Genomic DNA, 21,434 nt, shown 5'->3' with positions numbered 1-21,434 from the left:
ATTACAGTATCTCCACGTCTCAACCTTTTGTGTGTTTTCTCACCCTGTAAATGAACGTGTAACCACGGCTAACTGTAATTAAAGTGTGTCGCACGAAAGTAGCAAGATGTACAAGCCTGTGTAAGCTTGTAGATTGGCTGTTTGCACCGTTTTACAAAGTTTGAAAATAATAATAATCATAATCGGTCTGAGTAAAAGTACAATATCACTGTGAAGAAATACTCACCAGTCACAAACCAGTCAAACTAACTAGTAGTAGTAACTAATTAAAATCATTGTAGTAAAAGCTACAATGAGATGTAGTGGAGTAGAACCTTAAAGCATTAAATAAAGGAAATACTGCAAATAAGTACAGTAAGCGTACTTCAAAATTATACTGAAGTAAACGTTACTTTCCACCGCTGGATATACGACCGTGGACTTTATGGAGCTTTTATGACGGTACATATTAGAGCACACATATTATGGAAGTGTGGCGAACACCCCAGGAGTCCATGTGTGTGGCTCGTGTGTGTGTGTGTGTGTGTGTGTGCGTGCGTGCGTGCGTGCGTGCGTGCGTGCGTGCGTGCGTGCGTGCGTGCGTGCGTGCGTGTGTTTGTGCGTGTGTGGACACCCCGGACCCTCAATAAACCACGGCTAACTGTGATTTATGGGAGTCATTAATGAGGCTGGTCCAGCATCCTCGCTTAGTTAGTTTAGCTAGCGACGACGGAGCCGCGCTTCGCATAATAAAGTACACTGCCCGTACTAAACGGCTTAATGCAAGGTTGTTCTACACATCTTCTGCTATTCTTAACCATTCTCAATTCTTAATAGTGGAGCATCGTGTTATATTATTATTATTATTGAAAAGTGGCGTTATTTTACACACGTACTCCACCACATCGCAAAGGCAAATATTGTACTTTTTACTCTGCTGCAAATACTAGATACTTGTACATAATTTAGCATTACTAATATTAGTACCGGTATATTGAGTATTAACACAAACCATGCATTAACCATGCACCTATTTTATACTTTTATCTACTTTTGTCTACTTTTACATTATAACTAGAAGTATATTTCGATGGCCAATGCTTCTGTATACTTTGACTCAAGTCAAAATGTGGAATACAGGCCTTTTTACAACTGTAACATAAGATTATTACTGGAATGCTACAATGCAGTCCACCTTTATACTGCTTAAAAAAAATAACAGAGAGGATTTGGTGAAAGTCATGGAAGGGGAACCGTCTGAGAGCGTCATGAGCATCATCGACCTCAAAGTCTCAAAATGGGTCAGATTGACTGCTTAGACACCCGAGTGTTAAGTACAAAGACTTCTTCCGGTGCTGTTTGTAGGTGTGAAACCGACATAGGACTGAAAGCGCTACTCTGTCTCCTCTGTGCAGCGTCTGCTGTGATTGACACATGTCAAGGGAGGTGAGGATACCAACGGGAGATAGAAACAGAGGAGATCCTGCTCCCTCCCTCTCTCTCCAGATGGATGTGATCCCATAACCTGAGGCGTCTGTGATGGATGCTTCCACTGGAGGCACAGACAGCCTGTTATCCCTACAGCGACGACCTTTCTTCATGGCCTAGTGGCCATGCTCCTTCATGGAAGAATGCTTCTCAAGGGACTGGGGAGGGGGGGGGGGGGGTAATGTCTGTCTGTCTGTCTGCAGACATGTCTTGGTCACTTCTTCTCATTTCTTTGTTAGATTAGTTTTTTCTCTGCCACACAAGAGTGTGATTTAGCATGATCTTTAGATGATGCTAACGGTTCATTGTTTACCTGCTATTTATTTGAGTCACTACACTGCACACTACACTCTGAACCATATCTATGTGATAATTTACCTTGTTTATTGACTAGAGCCTGTCTGTCTGTAGACATTAAGAACAAAATACATTGGTCACTTGTTCTCACGTTTGTTTGTTTAAATTGGTTATTTTAGGTTTGTTTTTCTTGACAATGAATGTTAATGTGTGTGATTTAGTTCGGTTAAGGTGCAATATATCCTATATTTTGAAATGTACTAGCATGTTATTTAGGCAGATGTTAGGTTCATTGTTTTACCTGGCATCCTAGTTTGTTTGAGAATGGTGCATTTGGTAAATGGTGCATTTATACAGGTATAGCGCTTTTATCCAATCTTTACATAGATTGTGTGCATTGCATTCACCCATTCACAGTTCACACGCACTTTCATACAGGGAAACCATGCAAGGCACCAACCTGCACATCGAGAGCAATTAGGAGTTCAGCGTCTTGCTCAAGGACACTTTGACACTAACTCTGGGGGAGCCCACAGGGATCGAACTGGGAACCTCACGGTTAGGGTTGGGATTCGGAACCGGGTCCATATCCCCAAGCGGTTCTCATCAGTCGTCATTTAGCTCCGCTGTATCTGTGCATGCAAGCAAGCAGAGCCTGGGGTGACGTCACCCCAGCTACATGAGTGCATGAGTGAGTGGGGTCGGGGAGGATACGCCCACTGTTCTGTGCATTCAGCGACCGCCGCGGAGCGAGTGGGACAGTATGTCGCACAGATCTCCAAAGTGTGGTTAACAGAGAGGGAAATGACTCTGAGGCTGAGCACGCAAGTGCAATAAATGCGATGCTATAGTTCCCTGGCTGCAAAGGTTGTTGCAACTTGTACCAGTTGCAGTTTTGCACCACGTCCACATTGAGGAAACATCTCAAAAGCAATATGCCTACACGAGTCCACAACTCACGAGAATAATCTAGGCACATGGCGTTTGTGAGCCATGCGGAAAGCCGTGCCCGCTCTCTCCCCGCAGCTCCACCACAGCCGGCGGAGGATGATGATGATGCAAGGCTGGTTCACTTTCCCCAGGCTAGTAACGTAATAGAAAATTAAGACTACTAACGTCTACAGAGCTTTTCATTAGGCGTATTGTACAACTGTTGTTAATGGTGTTCATTTAGAACGCCAATGCCAATGACTCGACGTCTTTCTGTCTGATATTTTATGAATCACGTTAACTATAGAGCCAAATCAATTTGTCTGCACTTATTTTTACAACTTATAAGCAACTCAACTGCTTTTGATTTGGCTCTAAATTAATCGCGTGGCTGTTGAGAGCCCAGCGTTTAGGTGCATATACCTCCATAGATTGATTACTTTATAAACAGTTTGCAGAAAAAAAGCACAGGAACGTAGCCTACAGTTCAATACAAAGTCTGCTAAAATGATTTTATAATCCAAGAAAGCACTATGGCTTGTTTCCATTAGGGTAAGGGGTCCTTCATATTAAATGAATCTGAACATTAAAGACAACATTTGTCACCACAACAATATAATTATTGCAATGTGTACTGTAGGCTATATTTAATATACAGTACAAATTGCAACAATGATATTGTTGTGGTGTCTAGCTGGTGGTGGTGAAGTTTAAATAATAGTGCCACCTCATAATTGTAACGTGCATTTTCAATAATTGAATTAATGAATTTGTGTTTATTATGTACTTGGTTAGGTTAGTTATAATATAAGCATAATCTATGTCAGAAAAAAGGGGAAAAAAATAATATTAGGATCCGTTAAGGGAACCGTTAGGAACCGGAACCGTTAAGAGGGATCCGGGAAGGATCCGGAACCGTTAAAATCCTGACGAATCCCAACCCTACTCACGGTTTTCCCATCCGGCCGTTCTACCGGCTACTCTACCCTTGAGCCATTGTAGAGAATGCTACAATGCTCTCCATGCACTCAATTAATGTTATCATTTACTTTAAGTAAATGGAAGTCACTCTGGATGAGGGTGTCTTACTAAATGCCTAAATGAATAATTGCAAGACTATAAGCCATGACTATACAGTAGGTCCCCCCCCCCCCCCCCCCCCCTTGTCTCCTGGCAGCAGCAATCTTTAATTGGCCACAGTGGGATGCAGCTGAGGTCCTTGGAACGGGGGAGAGGTCCCAGCAGACCGCCTGTCCAGAGGTAAGACGTGGTCACAGCTCCCCCCCCCCCCCCAACAGCTCTGTCAGACCACTCTGCCTGCCATCGCCTGGTCCTGCAAGCTCAAGCTTGTAGATCTGCCATTTTTGAAAAATCGTGAAAATGTGTGCAAATCTTTGAATACGATTTTAACTCAAATCTTTGCTTCTGAGAGGTCCCTGGAACAAAATATTTTGAGACGGGGGTCGTCGGCCAAATACAGATAATTCTGGGGGTCCTTGACATGAGAAAATTTGAGCACAACTGATTTCTTTTTTTCGTTTTCTTTTTTTAGAAAAATGTCAGGATTTAGAAGAATTTTTTTGTAGAATCTGGTCCCAGGTCTTAATGGGTTAAATAACCTCCACTGCAGATGCCGCCGGTACACTCGAGGAAGCATCCACACTAATCTAATTGTTTGCTCAATTTAATATCGCAGGCGGCAGCTCACGGGTAATGCGTCTCTTACGATATTACGATATCCTCCACCGGCACAATCACGAGTAAGTGTTCATTTTAACTGTGAGAGTAAAAATTAAATAAAAATAATTGGAGCGTAACTGAGATTTCAATTAGCACTCAAGTGTTTCAACAGTGCGGCTTATTCAGTAAAGAGAGTTCAACCACATCTGGCCCATTGCTCTCCTCCTCATTTATTTATCTGCATCTGTGATTTGGTTTTAACCCATTTTGGGCGGGAACCCCTTTTGGTGTTAGCATTATGTTATGCTTTAGCTATTGAAAAATAGCAGATCTACAAGCTCATAGAGCGCCACGAGTGGCGCGCTACGAGCTTGTAGGTCTGCTATTTTTGAAAAATCGAAGAACGACTGACATAGAAACATAGCTTTTTCAGAAAACTGTCAGGATGTAGAAGACATTTTTAGAATCTGATCTCAGGTCAAAATGGGTTAATGTGTTTGTTTATTATTGTTAATAATAAATAATGTATTGCAGTTTATAACTGCACAGGGCGTCATTTTAAATAGCGTGCTCCCAATGGCCTTCCCTGGATAAATATAGGTCAATAAAAAAGATTAATCTATTGCTGATGAAGGCTGCTGCAGCCCGTACCGTCTTGCGAAGCCAAAGTGCTGTAATATACAAAGAATCGATAAAAAAAGGCTTTAAAGTGTTTCTATTGTCCAGCCAAATGGTTTATGGGCATGAAAGTCATATTGCTCTGATTGTATACCTGCTCATGAGGTAGTCATTCGTCCCCAACAATCGTGACGGCTGATATTTGACCTCTGAGCAGAATAACCCATTTTGGGCGGGAACCCCTTTTGGTGTTTTAAGCATTATGTTATGCTTTAGCTGTTGAAAAATAGCAGATCTACAAGCTCATAGCACAGCACAGAGTGCCGCGCTATGAACTTGTACGTCTGCTATTTTTGAAAAATCGTGAAAATGTGCCTGAAATCTTATATATATTGTTACAGAGCGAGTTTTTAACTAAAATCTTGGTACTGCAGGGAGGGTCCCTGGAACAACATATTTTCAGATGGGGGTCGGCGACCATATATATTTGGGGTCCTTGACATGAATATGTTTGAGAACCACTGACAGTCAGGCTTAAAGGGGATAAATAAGTCACAATGTCTCCGAAAGCATGTGGTTGCGGTACTTTGGCATCGTAGTAGAGCAGTGGAGTATTCAGCTGTGCTTCCATTAACGCTGGTATGATCAAACTTCACACTGAATCAGTCTCACGATAAGACTCTCTCAGTGGGAGAGCCAAGCAGCTGGGACTGAAGGACATGAAAGAATACAAGACAGAGAGACGAAGGAAAAACAAAACAAAAACTAGAAATATTATGCCTCCAGTGCAAGCAGCTGCAGGTTTGTATCACTGTCTTTCCAAACCCCATATATTATAATGCATGTAGTGAATTGAATAAAATGTGTTATGTGTGTTTTTGGCACACTCGCACACGCACGCACACGTACACGCACGCGCACACGCACACGCACACACACACACACACTCGCACACACACACACACACGCACACGCACACGCGCACGCACACACACACACACACACACACACACACACACACACACACACACAGTGACCTTGACTATCTATGATCACCAATATAATCAGTTCATTCGTCACGTGGTATAGGTTATACCACGTACAACCTATACATGGTATAAGGTTGTACGTGGGTTTTAAGCCCGTTTACTCATGGTAACATCCAGTCAGAACCCAGACTTCACCTAAAAACACATCCAGCTAGAGTATTAAAGCCTCACCGTGTAATTCGTTTTTAATGAATAAAATGTAATTTTGTCCAATCTGTATGGTAGAGCATGTTAATACGACACAACGTACAGTTGGGGGCCAGTCATTCTGTCCCTTTATCTTTGGTGGGATTTCACAATGTAGTCATTATAGAGCTATATAAAAATTTGCTCCAGGCCCTTTGACCAGTCCAGCCAGCAACAGAATAGGGGAGAGAGAGAGAGAGAGAGAGAGAGAGAGAGAGAGAGAGAGAGAGAGAGAGAAGAGAGAGAGAGAGAGAGAGAGAGTGAGAGAGAGAAAGAAGAGAGAGATTTTATAGTAGTGTGTTAAGTTGAAATGACAAATTAAAATTGCCTTGCTCAAATTAATGGCTGCTATTCTATTGAGACATTTAGATTGTATGAAAGGTCATGTCTCACCTATAGACACAGCATCGCATTTTGACCTGATGGTGAAGATTCAATTGATCCCCTGAGCAAGCAGGCAGGCTCTATTAGCTCAATGATTAAAACAAATAATAATTTCAAAAACAATCAGCAGGAAACCAAGTTCAAATCTGTGGTAGTAGAGGGACGTTACATAGTGCAGCTATGAAAAATACAGTATATTTCCCCTCAGGAGGTGGATGTGGATGGATGAGGGTGGGTGAGATGTGGGGTATGTACGTAGAGGTTAAAGGGTGGGGTGATGGGGTTGTACCCACCACATGTCCAGACAGGTGGAGTAGTCGGTGGATCCCAGCAGGACGTCCGGGGGGCGGTACCACAGGGTCACCACCTCGTTGGAGTACGTGTGGCTGGGGACAGACTTGGCCCTGGCCAGCCCTGAAGGAGAGGAGACACCCAGAGAGAGAGGAGGAGAGATGAGAAAACACCCATAGACATTACAGAGTAATATGTCTCTGTCCAGGTGGAAACCTCATATGTCCAAAACTGTTACTTTTCAGGATTCAGATAAAAAAACGGCAAAATCTGCTAGCTTTGACGCTTTTGTATGACACTGTAGTTACCTACAGTGTCGCACGCACGCACGCACGCACGCACGCACGCACGCACGCACGCACGCACGCACGCACGCACGCACGCACGCAGGTGCACACACACAGTGTGGTATGATCAAGTAGGGCGTTCATTTATGGAAAAGAAACCATAAAAAGTTACAATATGGAGATAATAGGCTTCTGTACGACAACAAAATACAAGTACACACACACACACACACACACACACACACACACACACACACACACACACACACACACACACACACACACACACACACACACACACACACACACACACACACACACACACACACACACACAAACAGAAGGTAAGCAGCAACCATTATCATTGAACGACCTTGGCTGAGGGGATCCGTGAAACTCGGCGTAAAATAGGAGGAGGCTGGTATCAGCTGGTTGCATCAGGGTGGTCAGAAACACTGCAGTACACTGACTGGGACTGTCAATGTCAACCCACACAGTTGGCTTTTGGCATTTCATTGTGAGAATGGGACTCAAATTTGGAGTCATAGATTAGCAATTGTTGCTCTATAGCAGAGCAACTCTTGCCGATATTAAACATCATGCAACCACACAAGCCAAAGACAGTTTAATTGTATTTTAGCATTGGATATTCAAAAATAGCACATCATTTTGAGCTTGTACATCTGCTATTTTTGAATATTTTTGAAAAATCTTGAAAATAATAAATAAAGTAATAATAAATAGGAAATGGTATGTCTACTTTTGCACGCAAATTCAAGTTTTCTTCCAATTATCTTTCGTTTGTTGTCTCCACCAGGCCGAAGGCATGGGGAGAGAGTATGTTTTGCACTCCGTCCGTCCGTCCGTCCGTCCGTCCGTCCGTCCGTCCGTCCGTCCGTCCGTGTGTCCGTCTGTGATCAGCTAATCTCCGGCACAGTTAACCCGGGCGATGCCACATTTTGCACACACACTCCCTGGATGCCAACGATGAACCTCTGCCCCAAAATTTCCAGAACGGCCTGTTATAGCACCACCAGGAGGCCGCTTTGTGCAAAACAAGTTTTTGGACAGTACACCTACAGATTTTGTCCAAACATCACGCAAATTGGTACACAGTCTCTCTAGAGCCATTCAACGAAACGGGTCTTTCAGATTTCTCAGACTCCATCCTGATTGGCTAAGATTGGCTCCCAAAGTTCGCAGGAGTGCTTAGTTTCAAACAAAATGCTGCAAATCATGAACACATCGTGTAATTTCCGTGAAATTGCGCACGCATATTCCCACTAGGCCGAGGAAGAAAGGCCACGTGAACATTTTCAACTCAGCCTCATGGTGGCGCCGAAAAGTGTTTTTACCTCCAACTGCATTTGTATGCCAACTCCCTAGAGGCCAAGGAAAAACCTTTGCCTGGAATTTTTCACATCTGCTCTTTATAGCGCCACCAGGAGGCCGACATTATGTAAAACACATTTTCTAATATTACTCCTTCAGATGTTATCCAAATTTCACGCAAATCGGTACACGTGCTCTCCATAGTCATGTGATCAAGACGGGTTTGTTTGATTTCTCATAATCCACCTTCATTGCCTACGATTGGCTTCAAAACTTTTCAGGAGTAGCTCGCTTTGTACCCGCTTTGTACAAATCGCCACAACTACTCAACGCAGCGTCCGATTTCGGTGAAACTGTGCATGCATATTCCCACTAGGCTGAGGAAGAAATGCCACTTGACAGTTTTCAAATCAGCCTCATGGTGGCGCTACAACAGGCCAAGCTGTGTCTCACACACACACACACACACACACACACACACACACACACACACACACACACACACACACACACACACACACACACACACACACACACACACACACACACACACACACACACACACACACACACACACACACACACACACACACACACACACACACACACACACACTCCTATTCTCCTGGTGGAGACCTGTGCCCAGAAGGGCACTTTTTCTAGTTTGTTTTGTTTTCTTAGAAGCGTAACACAATTTGTGAACCTTGAACGCTGTCAAGGAGCTGCTGCAGCAACAACAACGTACAGAACAACAACAAAAAGAAAACGTGAAAAAAACTATTCACAAAAAGAAAAGAAAAACTTTTGGTGCTGACTGCTGCACATTGGCGGTGCCCGAGGTCGCCTTTGCTTCAGCAGCTCCTCGGGAGCCAGAATATCAATCACACGCTTTACGATCTAAAAACACCCGCACAGATCCATTCCCATATGACGGACCAGACATAATAAACAGCTAATGACACGGCATTGTGGGGAGAGAGAGAGAGAGAGAGCGAGAGAGAGAGAGAGAGAGAGGAGGAAGGAGGAGGCATGACGCACAGACAGACAAGTGGTTTTAATGAGGCCGGTGGCATTAAGTCGACATCTCCTCCCAGGTGGTGGAGGGGAGCTTTAATTAAAGCGTTTAGTTCAGTAGAAAAAAGGACTTCCTGAACCCAGTGCCAGGACCCCCGCATGAGGCAGGAAGAAAGGGTGGAAGTAATAGAGACATGGAGAGGAGGCCTCAGCTTAACGCCTGGAGTATGAATGACGTGTCCGTGTGTTCGTGTGTGCGTTGCGTGCGTTGCGTGCGTGCGAGCACCCAGAGGAGAGGGGGAGTTTCTGCAGCCAGTCCTGCGGACCGAACGCTGCAATTTGCACACTGCTAATCTGTTCAGTAAACAAAGAGCAGTGACAGCGCTGAGTATACGCTGCTAGCCTGCTCACACTGAGAGGCTATCATTTTCACAGCGGGTGTGTGTATATGTGGATAGATGTACTGGATGTGCATTGGCCTGTGGCGAACTGGGGGGGTGGGCCATGTGATTTCTGTGTGTGTGTGTGTGTGTGTGTGTGTGTGTGTGTGTGTGTGTGTGTGTGTGTGTGTGTGTGTGTGTGTGTGTGTGTGTGTGTGTGTGTGTGTGTGTGTGTGTGTGCGTGCGTGCGTGCGTGCGTGCGTGTTTGTGTGTGTGTGTGAGAAACATCCTGTCTAGTAGTGTCAAGTAATAGTATGTCATCAATGTGCTATATATATATATATTTGTTTTTCTTCTTTTCCCTCTGTGTGCTAAGCATGTGCAGCAGTTATATCTGGTTGGACCATATAATGTAACCCAATTCTGATCAGTGTTTGGGTCTATTGTATTGCGCCTCTTGTGCAGATCCAAATAAAATAATTCAAATGTGTGTGTGTGTGTGTGTGTGTGTGTGTGTGTGTGTGTGTGTGTGTGTGTGTGTGTGTGTGTGTGTGTGTGTGTGTGTGTGTGTGTGTGTGTGTGTGTGTGTTACTATATTTGTGAGGGCCAAAATGGGGACATACTGTCTGTAAGTATAGTAGAATTAGACACCGCAAGGACAATGCTCCTGGTCCTCACAAGAAAAGTGGTTGCTCATTAAAAAAGATTGGGTTTATTACGAAAATATCCAGGTTAGGGTTAGGCGTTGGAGTTCTGATAGATTCATACATAGTTGTGTGCCGCTGTCATTCACTACCAATAGCACACATAGGCTAGTATAAGGTTATTATTATTATTATATAGTATAAGGTCACAACACCATGTGGGCTTGTGATTCTGTTATTTTCAGCGTAACTACGGCTAAGTATAGCTCAAGTGTTTTACATGGTAAAAGAAAGGTAAAAATGGCATTCACAAGATGGTTGTATACGACAATGGTGAAGCACTCACAAGTACAGTAATACCAATAAAGTGTGTGTGTGTGTGTGTGTGTGTGTGTGTGTGTGTGTGTGTGTGTGTGTGTGTGTGTGTGTGTGTGTGTGTGTGTGTGTGTGTGTGTGTGTGTCGATTCAGATTAGGAGAAGTCGAAAGTTGGAAAAAAACAACAATTGTTTTCCCCATATCATATTTTTGCTCTATGTGTGCGTGTGTACAGAATTCAAACTGTAGGATTGATTATTGTCAGGGACAGAAGTCATTCTTTGCATATGCGCACCGGAGCGCACTCGCCTATTAGTTTGCATTGCATTCAGAACGCGCCCTTAATTAAGAACCTAACTGCAGCTGTGTATGTGGCTCTCAGTGGTTACAAACTAACATGAGAGCGTTATCGAGTTGTTGGAGGAGGAGGAGGAGGAGGAGGAGAAGGTTCACATCGTGAACATGGAAGGTGGAGGGCAGATTGTATTCTGATGATGTGCCAAACTGCTGCTGGCTGCTGTAATGTTAATATATAGACCTATGTCTTCTATATTGTGTTCTGAAGGTCGGGCTGCTGACTGCCACTAGTGTAATTGTTATATTTTCTCGGGCCGCTGCGCTGCTGCTGCTGCGCTGTGTGCCAATTATTCCCCCTCTCCTGTTGTTCTCTTTTCTGGTCTCTGTACAAGTTGCGCGTGTGCCTGCACTGTTTAGTATTTACTATTACAGTTTTATGTTTTGATAATCAGCGCTTTGCCATATAGATGATACATACACTGACTGTGCCATATTGGAGAGGCCACTGTGTGCGCCTGATTTGATTTGTTTGACATGCTCGCGCACTTCCACCCGCCCCTGTTAAAGTCTCCCCCCCAGCCCCCCCCCCACCCCCCGTCATAAAACGATGCATCGACTCAACTTCGACTTTGCTGTCTGACAAGTCGACTTGGAAAAATCTCACCTTGTTAATGCCCTAGTGTGTGTGTGTGTGTGTGTGTGTGTGTGTGTGTGTGTGTGTGTGTGTTGTGTGTGTGTGTGTGTACGTGCGTGCGTGCGTGCGTAAGAGGGGGCGTGTACGGGGTTAACAGAGGCCATGAGGATGGAGTAGATCTAATCATCATAAAAAGGGTGTGTGGTAATAGGATGCCGGCCTGCCTGTGATATAGCGAGAGTGGTGTGCGTGTGCGTGTGTGTGTGTGTGTGTGTGCGTGCGTGCGTGTGTGTGTGTGTGTGTGTGTGTGTGTGTGTGTGTGTGTGCGCACACGCAGTAATGTGTATTACGGAGGAGAAAGGATGAGGCTCTGACTGTGGGGAGCTGAGCCGGTGCAGGGTTGACTGTGGGGAGCTGAGCGGGTGTTCAGGGTTGGCTCAGAGTCAGATGTGTGCAGAGAGTTAAGACCAGCACACAGCATGTTGAGATCACAGCGCTGGGTGTGAAACATGCCAACAGTGGTGGAAGATTCCACCACGGATTAAAAATACTGTAGCAATACTTAGGCGTATCAAAATAGACCAAAGGTCATATGCCGAATGTCTCGTTTCAGAAATCCTTTCAAACACGCGATTCCCTCATTTCTCTGACCCAATGCCACAAAAAATAGCAGATATCTCGTGTGAGCTTGTAGAGCTACTATCTAAATCTGCAAAGTAACTAAGTACAAATAAATAAAGTAAATCAAAATAGTACTTAACCACCAGCTACTGTACGTGCAATGAGTTAAGGGCAGCCGAAAGGAGAAAGACTACAGTACATCATGTACACAAAATGGTGTGTGTGTGTGTGTGTGTGTGTGTGTGTGTGTGTGTGTGTGTGTGTGTGTGTGTGTGTGTGTGTGTGTGTGTGTGTGTGTGTGTGTGCGTGTGTGTGTGTGTGTGTGTGTGTGCGCTCGCGCGTGCGCGCGTGCGTGCGTGTGTGTGTGTGTGCGCATATACACGCATTCTCCTTTCGAACCCCCATGAGTCCAACTACAAAAGATTTGCTCTATTTCAAAGTCCTGACCTATAGGACTTCCTGTACGTGCATGACACACACACACACACCCACACACCCACCCACACACACACACCCCTCAGCCAATCTGTGACCTGCGTTTCTGCCCAGGTAGCCGGTGGGCTGAAGGTCAGTAGTGAATTATACATCACCTTCTGTTCCCCCGTGGCAACACCAGGGGTCACCATACTGGATGAGATGAGGAGAGGGAGAGGGAGAGGGAGAGGGAGAGGGAGAGGGAGAGGGAGAGGAGAGGAGAGGAGAGGAGAGGATGAAAAGACCAGGTCGAAGAGGCAAGCAGGAAGGAGGAGGAGCTATCTGGGTGAAGTTAATGAAGAAGTAAGAGAGAGACATGAAAGGAGAGAGAGAGAGAGAGAGAGAGAGAGGAGGGTGGGGGGGGGGGGGGGGGGGGACCAAAATAGTCTCCATCCCTCAGGGAAAAACAACCTACTATTCTTTTGAAGTTGTTCTGGATGATTCTCTTCTCTGTGTGTGTGTGTGTGTGTGTGTGTGTGTGTGTGTGTGTGTGTGTGTGTGTGTGTGTGTGTGTGTGTGTGTGTGTGTGTGTGTGTGTGTGTGTGTGTGTGTGTCTCTCTCTAGCTGATGTGCATACAGTACGTGCTTCCCGTCAGGTATGTGTACAGTATGTGTGTACAGCAGGGGTGCCCACACTTTTTGACTTGAGAGCTACTTTCAAAATGACCAGCTCGGCAAGATCTACCCACCAAATCAATTATTATACCATTGCTGAAAATAGTTTAAATATGTACCTGAGGGGGCTTCGGAATAGTAGAGTTTGTGTTACATTCTGTACAGTATAAGACAAATGCACTTGGAATGGGAAATAGAGGGGGAGAAATGTTTTTTTTTTTTTTTTTTTTTTAATCGTTTTTTTTTCTTCAATATATTTAAATGAAATACTCTTTAGGGGCATGTCATGTGATCTACCTGCACAGCCTTTGTGATCTACTGGTAGATCGCGATCTACCTTTTGGGCACCCCTGGTGTACAGTATGTGTGTAGCATAAAGAAAAGAATAGAAAACTCTCCCTGAAGAAAACAAGGGCTGGCCAAACAAATGATGATTTTTTTGATAAATAGGAGCATTCATCATCGTTTCACAGCAGCGAAAGAAAAAAAAATAAAGAAAGAAAGAAAAAACCCAGCCGATGCCGTGGTGAGGCATCGTTTTGTTCCAGTCACGGGCCTGTGGACACCACACGGGAAAAAAACACATAAAACCCAGAGCAAATGAAACGGAGTGTCAGCCTCCCCCTTCATCATCCCCAGTCAAATATTATGAAGATTAATTCTCCATGGAGTCAGATTTAATAACAAGCCCTCTGGATCTGCCTTTCACATCTCCAGATATTAAAACAACCAGTAGTCATTACAACACCCACACAATAACACATTTAAAGTTGGCTGCAGTCGTTGGATAGTCATTTCTTATCATTAGTTTTGCACAGCTGATCTGACAGGTTTATAGGTTATTGTATTATACCCAGGGAGTACTGCATATATTAAGTACAATTTTGTACAATCTATTTGAGAACGATGCAAGTTGGAGATGCATAACTCACTCGGTTTTGCCCGTTGTACTTGTTGCCCTTTTTGCCCATATATGGAGACTTCTGTATATCTGTGTGTGTCCTATTCGTGGCGTAGAATGCGTATATTCTTTATGGACATACAGTATATTCGTATTCATGGTGTTAGACTTGAGTCTGTCAAAACAGGGAAGGGCGCACACCAGTGTTGGTGAGGTGCTGGCCTAAGGCAGTAACACCAGTGTTGGTGAGGTGCTGGCCTAAGGCAGTAACACCAGTGTTGGTGAGGTGCTGGCCTAAGGCAGTAACACCAGTGTTGGTGAGGTGCTGGCCTAAGGCAGTAAACACACCAGTGTTGGTGAGGTGCTGGCCTAAGGCAGTAAACAAGTAAAAATAAGAAAAAGGCTGCACACTCGTAGCCACGATGCTGTATATGTATTGACAAGAATCCAACGTTTCGTAGGTCTTCTTCAGGGAATGTTAGACTCGAGTCTAACACCACGCATTCCATGTTGTTGTTGTTTCTCCGGGCCACGCGTGTGAATTGCAGTGTGACTCGACAAGCGCACGCACGCACGCACGCACGCACGCACGCACGCACGCACGCACGCACGCACGCACGCACGCACGCACCCACGCACGCACGCACCCACAAACACACAAACACAGCACCAGATGGCAGCAGAGAGGAGCAAAGCATGGCGGTTCTGGATCCCCGATTCCCCATATGCCTATATAAATGTATATTGGCCAGATTGAAGGCAACCGCCTATCAGACCGACACGACACAGGGCACTCCCTCCAGTCCTCACCGATGCGCCCACAGAGTTTGAAGTCAGTCAGTCGGACGGTTCTCGAGATACGTGAACCACAGGCGGCGGTGGCTCAGGGGTAGAGTGGCTGGATGGTAACCGTGAGGTTGCCAGTTTGAACCCGGGCTTCCCCAGAGTTACTGTCGAAGTGTCCTTGAGCAAGACACTGAACCCCAAATTGCTCCCGATGTGCTAGTTGGTGCCTTGCATGGTTTCCGCTGCCATCGGTGTATGAATGTGTGTGTGAATGGGTGAATGTAATGCACAATCTCGGTAAAGCGCCTTGGATAAAGGCGCTTATATATAAATGCACCATTTACCATTTGCCCACAGAGTTTGAAGTCAGTCAGTCGGACGGTTCTCGAGATACGTAAACCACAGACGCACATAAATTATGCATTTATATAGCGCTTTTATCAAAAGCGCTTTACATAAATTGTGCATTACATTCACCCATTCACACACACATTCATACACCAATGTCTAGTGCATCAAAGCAAGAACTCGGTAAACTTCAGCTTGCTCAGAACAAAGCGACAAGACTAGCACGTCATTGTTCTGTCAGGACTAGTGTGGATGATATGCATGCCAGGCTGTCATGGATGAGGGTGAATGAAAGACTGGCATACAGCCTTATTCTGTTTTTAAAGAATGCGTATTCAGAAACCCTTCTCGGTTCGTTTCTACAGCTATTACCTGCAAATGAAAGACATGATTATAATACTAGACATGCACTAAATGGTCACTTTACTTTTCCTCTGCCCAAAACCAATGCACTTAAGAAAACAGCATGTACAGTACAGAGCTATATTGCATACTGGTGTGTGGGTCTCTAACAAGAAATAGGCCTACATTTTGTTTCAAAAGGAAACTTAAGGCAGCAATAGTCAGAAAGGAAATTGTATTAGATTAGGTTGTTATTATTTTTTGGGTATTTTCAGACTAACACATATGTATTTTATTTTTATTTTAGTTTTAGTTGACTGTTATAAATCTTGTTCTATAGGTTTGTGTGTTTGTTCACAAACATGGATCATGCTGTACTGCATTTTATGATTTGTACTGTGATGTTTTTGCCTGGACCCCAGGAAGAATAGTCTCCACTACGGTCAGTACGGTGTAGACTAATGGGGATCCTTAATAAACTAAACTAAACCGATGGGGAAGGAAACCATGCAAGGCACCAACCTGCACATCGAGAGCAATTAGGGGTTCAGAGAGTCTTAGATCGAACTGGGAACCTTGCGGTTTCCATCCGGCTGTTCTACCGGCCACTCTACACCCCTGAGCCACTGCCGCCCATACAGACATGTTGCTACTGATTCAGAGTTCTTCTAGTGACTCCCACCACTGTTTCTTAGCATTTTCACAGGTGGTTTGGGGTACAGAGATTTAAGTTATTACAGTATGCCTGCAGGGTTATATATTGCGTCTGTCAGCAGATTCCCCCGGTGCTCAGAGGAAGGAGGAGGAGGAGATGTTTACAGATACAGGCCAGTGGCAAGAACAGCCTCAGTACGCCATGCAACAAAGGAAAGGAGAGATGCTCGCTGTATTCACATTGTTATGCACATCGATCAGCATGGTAATGAAGCCTGGGTTATTCTCAGCGGTGGAAGACGTACTCACATTGTTTTGTTTTAAGTAGATGTAGCAATACCACAATACAGAAATACTAAAATGTTAAAAGTTTAAAAAAAAAAGAGGTAGTGGAAGTCGTTCCCTACGCTTAAGGCTGAGTTAGACTTAGTTTGTTGTGCATCAGTGTCAGTGTCGCACGCTGAAAATAGCCGAACTACAAGCTCACAATGTGTTGCATGTGTGTACGTATTCGGGCGCGCTGGTGTGTGTGCGTGCGTGCGTGCGTGCGTGTGTCATTGTGTGTTTCTACTGTACAGTATCCTAAGTTTGCGTTCGAGCGGTGCAAGGTTGTGTGTGCGGGTTTGTGCATGAGGACGTGCGCATGCACGTGTATCTTATTAGCGAGGAACAAGGAAAGGGCGTCTTGGTGCCCGCATTGTGTGTCCTGCCCTCCAGGTCCGTGAAACAGATGGCTTACACAGTGGAAATACTCAGTGCTAATTCATCCATTTTGTAACAGAGAGAGAGTACAAACTGGTCACCAAGTGGACCCGTTAAATTAAACGGTTGACACAGAGCATTTGACTGCGTGCATACGATTGCGGACACAATAACAAGCCGGAGCCACGTACTACTGGACAACCTTATTAGACACAGACATGCTAGTGGTTTAGCCTATCACTAACACTTCAGGACGAGAGGAGAGGAGCAGTGTTGCCAGATTTTGTGAGAGAAATAAGCAACCAGGTCTAGGAAAACAAGCCCCAAAGAAGCTACTATAATTATAGGCCAGATGAGCGCCTACATATACAGCAGATATTTGAAAATAATCGATCAACAATCTGCTATTTGAAAATAAAAATAAAATGTGGACTATTTGGAAGATTTTTTATACATTCTAAGAACAAAAATAGCTATGGTATGAGGCTCCCTGGCACAAACCATTTTCAGATGGGGGTTAGGGACAATTTAGGGGTCGATAACATGAAAATATGTGTGAACCACTGTTATAAATAAGAAGTAAAACATTTGGAAGGAAGCCCGAATAAGCAACTACACACTTTAGAAACAAGCCCCCGAAAAATCTGCAACTACCGATATTTGCAACTTTACAGAAAAAGAAGCCCAAAGTCGACTATATACATATATAGCGGGCATGGCAACACATATCTTTCCGGCTCGAAAACCTCAATACGTTCCAAGGGCATGCTAATGCTAATCACACATGCCCACACTGTAACACAGTCTGCGTTCATGGCTGGATGAATGTGATTTGAAAGTCTGAACATAGCCCAGACACCACAGAGGTTACCATACTGCTGGTGAATCAACAATTATGCTAATGAGGGTGCGCTATATCGTGGCTGTCGCGCTGGAAACCCTGTATGTATGTCCTACAAAAAAAGGAATAATAACAATGTTGGAGACAACAAGAATGGATCCAATTATTATTTAGGCAGGAGCTCTTGTTAATACTCCACTAGTTCAATATTTATAAAGACCCACAGACACGTCTAACCACTGTTAATTTCCAAGGGCTCATCAGTATGGACAAATGTGTCCGTGGCAAAGACTCGGTCTTATCCGTGGCAAATTATTGATTTTCTTTTACATTATGAGACCCAATTACTGAATGTCAAGTCTCTGGCTTTTCCTCAGAATAGTATGCCACTGATTTACGACGACACTATGGCACATTAATAGGAGTAATAGTCCAAGTAATAGTGGTTCTCAAAAGTTTCATTTGCAAGGAACCCCCTTAACTCAAGAGTGTACAAACGGAACCAAATGGACCACTCTCAGAGTTACAGACCTGTTAACCCATTTTGGGCGGGAACCCCTTTTGGTGTTAGCATTATGTTATGCTTTAGCTATTGAAAAATAGCAGATCTACAAGCTTGTAGGTCTGACAGAGAAACATAGCGACTGACATAGAAACATAGCTTTTTCAGAAAACTGTCAGGATGTAGAAGATTTTTTTAGAATCTGATCTCAGGTCAAAATGTGTTAAAGTCATTCAAGCCAAGCTCTATATGCGTTTATGGAAATATTACTGTCCTCTCATTTTGTATGTCCGTGATAAAAATGCAATTTTGAGAAAAATGTCCACCACAACAAGCAAGCACGGTGATGACCCCTAGGCTGTCAATTTCCTTTTCAAATTATTTCAAAACATAGCAAGTTGGGAGCTTGTAGACCGTCTACTTTCGCACCTTTTGGACAACACTCTTGTACGATGATGTCGGCGCATTCCTTTATGGAGATACAATGTTTCTGCACGACAGCGAAGATATTCAGATTCAGATGTGAATGCAAATGCGCGTGCATAATATGCCATATCAGAGGCAATGCAAATGGCATTCCAGTGCGTGGAGAGAGCCTGCAAACGCGTGAAAAAGCTGTCCATGCATCCATACGTGTGCATCTTTCTGAACATCAATTTCCTGATTTTCCTCACCGCGCCTTTCATATACTAGACATTTCTTCACGCCTCCGTGCCTGTGTGTGTGTGTGTGTGTGTGTGTGTGTGTGTGTGTGTGTGTGTGTGTGTGTGTGCATGAATGCGTGCAATGCGTGCTATGTGTCCGCATGTGAGGGCAATAGATATTTTTTGAGAAATATACATTTTTATTTCACTAGCAAGAGAACAGTCTAACAACACAGAACAAAACAAATGAAGGACATACACAAAGTCTCTTCCACCATCTCCAACCACACTACATCAGTATAGATGTAGACCCGAGTTAAAAACATTCACTTTGAAAGAATATATATTCAAAGATTTGCGCCACATTTGTACGATTTTTCAAAAATAGCAGACCTACAAGCTCGTAGCGCGCCACTCGGTGGCGCGCTATGAGCTTGTAGATCTGCTATTTTTCAATAGCTAAATTATAACATAATGTTTAAAACACCAAAAGGGGTTCCCGCCCAAAATGGGTTAAATAACAAGAAACGAAACAAGCAACACAATTAAACATGAAGCCAATATACAGGAGGATCATAAAAAAACGAAATAGATAAGTGAATAAATACAATCAGAAACAGCTCTACTGTAGAGCTGTGAGGACAGAAACAATTTATGGTAAGAAAGGAGTTTTGTGAGCTTGTTCAGTTAGGGGTAAAGAACCGATTAGGGCGGTGTGATGTGTGTGTGTGCGTGCGTGTGTGCGTGCGTGCGTGCGTGCGTGCGTGCGTGCGTGCGTGCGTGCGTGCGTGCGTGCGTGTGTGCGTGCGTGTGTGTGTGTGCGCAAGAACATGTGATCCGTGCGTGCTCACCACCTGCTACCGTCCCAGTCGATTTCACAATACAAAGTAGACTGTAATGAGATCTGCATTTTAGAACACAATCCCAGTCAGAGTCATTACCTGCTCTGTGCACAGAACACACACACACACACAGACACTGTTGTGTTCAACCCAGTCTACAGTCTATTTTGGATTTGTCCCAGGAGAGGCTGGACACACACGCACACGCACACACACACACACACACACACACACACACACACACACACACACACACACACACACACACACACACGGACACGCACCTCCCTCTTATTGGAGGCTTCAAAAAGACCATCTGCAACCTGTAAATACGCACACAGGCACATAAGACAACACACATCACAAGCAAATATTGGGCCCACAGGCGAGTCTGTGCCGTTGGGTGTAACAGCACCCGTGGGAGTAGACAGACAGACAGACAGACAGACAGACAGACAGACAGACAGACAGACAGACAGACAGACAGACAGACAGACAGACAGACAGACAGAGTGCTGCTCAGAGCGTTGCATGCCTGCCACGTTCCGAGTAGATTCCTGCAGCTCCATTGTCAGCGTGCTTTACTCTGCGCACGCACACACGCACGCGCGCACGCACGCATGCACACACACACACACACACACACACACACACACACACACACTCACACAATTATCCCCCGCCAGCTGTCATAGCGTGCAGCGCTGCCTGCGCATGCCTGCAAGAATAAAGTAATAATGTCTGCATAACTTCTATAGGATAGACCGGAACTATGTCTGGCATGCACTGCTGTTAAACGGCATCGTAAACCTGTCTTAGACGTCAACACACAGTGAAGAGTTAGTTCAAAACCAGAGAAAGTAGAAATCGTCTCTGTCGGGTGGAACCCTCATTATGTAGTTGTATGTAGTAATAGCACATCATAGTACACATGTATAGCATAGTATAGTATATATGTATAGTTAATATGTATAGTGTCATTATATAGATATGTTCTAATTACGTTCTTAGCTTACGCATGTTTCTTGATAAATGCTTTTTATATATGTGATGTATTCCCATACTTTTGTTCTTGCCTAATGTAAATCGCTCTGGATTAAGAGCGTCTGCTAAATGCCTAAATGCCTAAATTGTAAATTGTAAATTCTAATTATGTGCAAATGTCTCCAAAACTGTTACTTTCCAGAATTCAAAAATATCAGATCTACAAGCTTGAAACGCGGCGCTGTGTATGATGAAGTGGGGCATTCATTAATTCATTTAAGAAAAAGCACAAAAAGTCAAAATGTGGAGATAAGAGTTTTCTGCCCGACAGCAACGAAATGTTACCAAATAGGAGGGGAAGACCTACAGAGT

The 21,434-nt window shown here is 44.3% G+C and overlaps 1 protein-coding gene across 1 annotated transcript in view; it reads right to left on the bottom strand.

Moving 5' to 3' along the window:
- Positions 1-21,434, bottom strand: part of cdk14 (cyclin dependent kinase 14) — a 333,238-nt gene that overhangs the window by 148,796 nt on the left and 163,008 nt on the right. Inside the window, exon 9 of the mRNA XM_079503254.1 lies at positions 6,905-7,025. Coding sequence (XP_079359380.1) covers positions 6,905-7,025 — 121 coding nt within the window. The remainder of the gene's footprint in view (positions 1-6,904; positions 7,026-21,434) is intronic.

The sequence above is a fragment of the Electrona antarctica genome (genome assembly GCF_951216825.1).
Source record: "Electrona antarctica genome assembly, chromosome: 6".
In the NCBI taxonomy this organism is placed as follows: Eukaryota; Metazoa; Chordata; class Actinopteri; order Myctophiformes; family Myctophidae; genus Electrona; species Electrona antarctica.
The sequence above is the reverse complement of the archived record's forward strand: the minus strand, read 5'-3'. Positions and strand labels throughout refer to the sequence as shown.